The 5,790-nt window shown below is 32.8% G+C and overlaps 1 protein-coding gene across 1 annotated transcript in view; it reads right to left on the bottom strand.

Moving 5' to 3' along the window:
- Nucleotides 1-315: 315 nt before the first annotated feature.
- LOC117174306 (REST corepressor 3) overlaps nucleotides 316-5,790 on the bottom strand; it is a 139,104-nt gene continuing 133,629 nt past the window's right edge. Inside the window, exons 8-9 of the mRNA XM_033363289.1 lie at nucleotides 1,268-1,582; nucleotides 316-1,180 (exon numbers count right to left, since the gene is read on the bottom strand). Coding sequence (XP_033219180.1) covers nucleotides 1,091-1,180; nucleotides 1,268-1,582 — 405 coding nt within the window. The 3' untranslated portion in view covers nucleotides 316-1,090. The remainder of the gene's footprint in view (nucleotides 1,181-1,267; nucleotides 1,583-5,790) is intronic.

The raw sequence follows: 5,790 nt of genomic DNA, 5'->3' as shown, positions 1-5,790 counted from the left end.
AAAAGGTACCTCAGGTGCAAAGGGAAAAGCGTTCACTTATCGGTGTGACTCAACGACTTTTTTAAACAGTGTATTAGGCACAGAATTCAATTAAAAAATCATAGGCTACAGAAGTAGCAACGAAATTTCACTGTATTCGGTCATTCTTTCGACAATGTTGTATTGTTCAGAAATTATCTGCTTTTTAGGCATCGTATATCGAACACGGTAATAGAGCTATAACGAAAAAGAGAGCAAAAAATAACTTTTACTTACTTACTTTTTTTACGCTAAACTGGAAAAAATCTTGAGCGCTTCTTTAAAATATAAAATGTGTACACCTTTATTTTAAATTTATTATAAATATCATAGAATAAAGTGATAATTTGAAATATGATAGATAATAAAACGTAGCATATATCATTTTTGGAGCGATTCCAACAAGATAAGGAAGGGATACATACGGATGGGGGGGGGGGGTCAGTATTAACAGCCTGCTTGAACATCTTAAGTTTATATCTAATCTGATTGTTCTATGAGATTTAAAGGTATAACAATACGAATGTTTTCTCGCTTTCGTGTATTTTTTCATAGCTTCCTGAGTTTTGCCGATAAATTCTTCGTACATTGATAATAATTTTTATTTGCCGTTATTCATTTAAAAACAGTTTTAAACAATATTAGTAACTTTCACTAAGCCTGAAATTACTTTTGATCTCGAAGATTTGTTCATCATGATATATTCTCCGTCAGCAACAAACATGTAATCATTTATACAAAAAGGACGTTAACCAAGAAATGATAGAGCCGAGTGCGTAGTTTAAACTCCGTTCTAAATATATATTGCACTCATGATCAATATTACTCAAGACTGCTTGAAAAACACCCTTAATAATATTATACTTCAAAAGTAAAATATAGGACATGGATGACAATAAAATAACTACATGAAAGGCTTAAAGTTTCATACTTTTCACAAACAGCAGTACACAAAAATGCAAAATAGAGTTACATGCTCAGCAGAAGCTCTCAAAGGAAATAATCACTATATCGTTTAGTGAATTCAAGTCAATCTCTCATGTTTAGAAGAATTCAAAATATTATTTATTTGTTATTTAGGTGATGGATTCAATCCACCAGAAGGTTTTGCCTTTTGCGATGTTTCTGCTATTTCATTATTTGAAATATGATCTGCCTCCATCTGCAAATACGTGTTACAATATTTTAAAACAAAAACTATAATTACAGTGTATTTTTAATAAGAAAACAAAATAGTAGATACGTTTACCTTGTCTTCTTTCTCATCGTCTATTAAAATGGGACCATTTTCCGCTTCGTATTCTTTCAATACGGTGTCAAGATTGTATCTTCGTTTGTAGTTTACGAAGAACGATCTTAAATGTGATTCGTTTTTCGTTCCAATTACATCCGCAATTGCTGCGAAGTCTTTGCCGTATTTCCGAACGCCCTGAACTGCCAGTAACAATTCATCGCTTGTCCAACGTGCATTTATACGATTCGTAACTTCAGGTGGTCGCAACTCATCGATTCCGTCAGCGGTCTTGCGTTTCAAAGCACTAACTTGTTGTTTATTTGATTGAATCTACATTAGGGACAGAAAATGCAAAAGATGATTTATAGTTGATTTTCTGTACTATGGCGATTTTCTGTACTATGGCGCCGAACTGTAACGTTAGCCCAGAGCGGATCCAGGGTCATAAAGGGGCCATCTGTGGGGGGGGGGGGGGGGGGGGGGGGGGGGGGGGGGGGGTATATGAAGGTTAAACTACCCTCACCACTCAAATTACACTAAGGCCCTTCATGCATTTGCTTGTTATAATTTTGTCAGTGTATAGATGTTCAGTGCCATATGCTAGGTTAGTATTCGGTAGATTTCTCTGATTGGTTGCACAGCAGTGGCCGGGGTCTGTCGAACAGCAGCACCGATTACGGCATTCGACTTAGTACATTCCTTATTTTCTTCTGACGTGCATGTGATATTCTTTTAATTTTTTTATTATATTTGTATTGTATTTATATTTAATACTTTAATATTCCTTTTCCCAGAATAAAACGAAAATTACATTTAAAGACGATTTAAAGATACATTTCTTCTCTGAAGAATCTTTACTGAATTATTTTTAAAACAACTCCAAAATTTACTTTTGAACTGTAAATGACATTAAACGTGATTTAGAAGAATGTTTTTTTTCTTCTGAATCGTCTTCAGAAATTAATTTCGGATTTAAAGCATTATACAATGAGATTTAAACACATTCGAAAATCAATTCTGTCGTAAGTATTGAATTGCCATATTAGTTGAATATTTAATTGTTCATTGTATATAGGGCGCTACGAAATTTTTTAATACAGACGAACCTTTTATAGTTTTTCGAAGTACTTTCCACCGCAGTGAATACACTTTTCCATACGTCAAAACTAATCATCGAACCAACCCTGCCACTTTTCTTCTAGGAGATCTGCACACGCTTGATCCCACGCCGTCAAAAGGTCAGTTTCGTCAGTAAATCGACGCTCTTTTAGTTGTTTCGTTACTTCCGGAAACAAACCAAAGTCACAGGGAGCAAGATCTGGACTGTAAGGTGGGTGATCTAGAATAGTTAGTCCACATTTGACCAAAAAAGATACTGTGACCTTCGCTCTGTGAGCCGGTGCATTGTCGTGGTGGAAGAGCCAGGTGCTGAATCGAGAATTCGGCCTGATGTTTCTGAGTTGGTTTATGAATTGGGGTAAACATACCTGAGTGTACCAGGAAGAGGTGACTGTACGCTGGTTTTCAGTGTCACACTATCCAGAATGCCGCGTTTCCCAAAGAATACTGCTATCATTCTTTTGTTTACAGATCGAGACTTCCGCACCTCCACTGGAGCTTCCTCATCCTCAAACAGCCAGATTCTTCTACGTGATTCTTTTATTATCATTCAGTAGATTATTCACAGACGCTATGTTTTCCGAAGTCACCACTTCCGGCGGTCGACCTGAGCGCGAGTCGTCCGCGAGTCCGAAATTTCCCCTTTCAAACTGTTTTTACCATCGGAAAATTGTTGTGCGATGCGGACAATTATTACCCAATACCGGAGAAATTTCCTCAAAGCTTTGGTCTACACTTAAACCGCGAGAAAAGTTGTATCGAATTATCGCAGGTTATTCTTCATTTATCCACGACGCCATTTTTCAATGGTTCCGGGCTGCATGCTTAAACTGTACTGAGACCTGAGACAACAGGTTTCCTCTTCCTACCTAATTTTTGACGCTCTTTCTAATGACGCAAGGATCATCTTTCTTCTTCCAATCGGTTTCGCGTATTGCAAAACTTTCGTAGCGCCGTAGGTACATATAAAAGAGCTTTGTCTTCTTAGTGACAAAAGAACAATAAAGTAAATGTACAAGGAAAAATAAAATTGGCAAAATCAAATAAGCCTTTTTCAATCAACAATTACATATTCAAGTGCGTAAAAACACGTTACACTAATATTCTCCTTCTATATTATATACTTTACAATGTACTATATCCGACTTAGTATATTTCTTATATTCTTGAGACGTGCACGGGACATAACCTCAAAGTGAAGTATATAATTTGGAAGGAGTACATAGATCACTTTTTTCACACTTGAGTTTGTAATTGTTTAATAAAAATAAGTTATTTGTTGTTCACGGTTTCATCTTTCCTTTTTCAAATACTTTATCATTCTTTTATTATTAATAAGACAAGGCATAACCTCAAATTGATGTATATAATTTTGAAAGAAGTATATAAGTGTAACTTTTTTTACGTACTTGAAATATGTAATTATTTATTAAAAATGAGTAATTTGATATTTCCTATTTTATCTTTCCTTGCACATATTCCTTATCATTATCTTATTACTAAGAAGAGTTTTATATATTTTTACTCATAGGAGTTATTGCCAGTTATAATTTTAGAAGTGTATAAATGATTGATAAGTTTAACTTTTACAATCTTTACTGTAGAGAATATTTTTAGAAACACAATAAGCCACGTCAATGATAAAATATAAATATAAAATTATAATTATTATCCACAAAAATTAAAAATGGCAAACACCAACTAAGCAATTTTATATGTACAATGAACAATTAAATTTTCAACTAATATGGAAATACAATACTTACTACAAAATTGGTTTTCGAATGTGTTTGAAATTCATTGTATGATGCTTTGAAGTCAAAATTAATTTCTGAAGACGATTCGAGAACAAATGTACCTTTAAATCGTCTTTAAATGTAATTTTCATTTTATTCAGGAAAAAGGAATATTAAACTAGCTTTGAAAAAAGCTAGTCTTTATTATTAGGATCTTTAAAAAAATGTTTCCATAAAATTATATTTGAGAATTGAACAGTACAAATTTAAAATATGAAAACGAACGTATGGTGCAAACACAAACTCCATTTCTGTCTCTGGTATTTCTGTAATAGGAAGTAACTATGGTAAAATTTATATTTCGGTTCTACTTAGTCGGACACTTGAAGAGGCCCTTCGTCGAAGGACGAAACGTTGAACATTTCTTAAACAATAAACATACTAGTATACAATACGCGACTGTGAAAAGGCGACTACCATCAGTTATTGCTTTAATCAATTACTTAAAAATAAACTTAGTTCTTTTTGGAAAAAACAAATTCGTAATTGTGACATTTGGAATTTTAGTTTGAATTTTTCATAACTAAAGCCCCTTCTGTTGCCTTTTTTAAAGGAATGAAGGAAGATATCTTTTTCTTGAATGTGTGTGATAACTGTTTTTTTGTTTTTATTTTTATATTGTGAAATGCAAAAATCTTTCAACTGTTCAATATTAGTTGAAGAGTGTAATGAACCTTGTTTTTCAATAAGAATATGAGTTAATAATAATAACTGCTAAATAATATTTGTATAAATACATTTACAGAAAATTAATTTTTTAAATCAACTTAGCAATAATTCAATTTAAAATATATAACTTTTATAATCTCATTGGAACCTTTATATCAGATTCAAATTTGTACTGCTAATTTTTATTATATTCTTTCAAATGACAAAGAAAAACATCTATTTCAAACATTAGTAAATGTTTTATTAACAGGAATTCAAGGAAAGCTTAAAGGAGACAACAATTAAAAATAGAAGGGCCAAAGATCATTTTGATCAAATTTGAAACGAGGATCTTCTAAAATAAATAAACTATCAATGATTAAAGTATAATTTTTAAATTTTGTAAATTCACTGTAAAAAAAACTTTCGTGATATTTACAATCAGCTAGTAATTATACGTGCAGTTTATTTTCAAATTACAATATATAATCTGATTAATTTACGATACTACAGTACTTATTTGCATTCTCATGTGATTTTACTTCAGGTGACAATGTGAAAATAAAATAAAGGTTGTTCTATTTGCATTTGACTGTGAAATTACTACGTCCGATGATGGAAATTATTCGATCGGCGTGGGACATGAAAAGTTTATGTAAGGTGGTAAATTTACTTGGGACGTTAAGTATACGAAAGTCTATGTAAATTTGAACAACGTGTGCTTTTCTATCGTGAGAGAGTTAGTCCGCAGGCATGGACGCCGCAGAATTATTTGCAGGGCGTAACTTTGGACCATTCGCATCTAGCGAGTGCAAGTCGTGCCAAACGATGAGTTCCAGAGAGGCTCGAACGACCTTTTGCCATTTGGTGCGCATTTAGTTTGTAGTTTTGTACGTCATGAATTTTACATTTTTTTCTTTAGATTTTGGAACACTTGGAAATTTACAAAGGGTTATTATATAAAAATTCTATTGT

This window comes from Belonocnema kinseyi, chromosome 6 (genome assembly GCF_010883055.1).
Source record: "Belonocnema kinseyi isolate 2016_QV_RU_SX_M_011 chromosome 6, B_treatae_v1, whole genome shotgun sequence".
Classification (NCBI taxonomy): domain Eukaryota; kingdom Metazoa; phylum Arthropoda; class Insecta; order Hymenoptera; family Cynipidae; genus Belonocnema; species Belonocnema kinseyi.
This window is presented reverse-complemented; position numbering and strand designations above follow the sequence as displayed.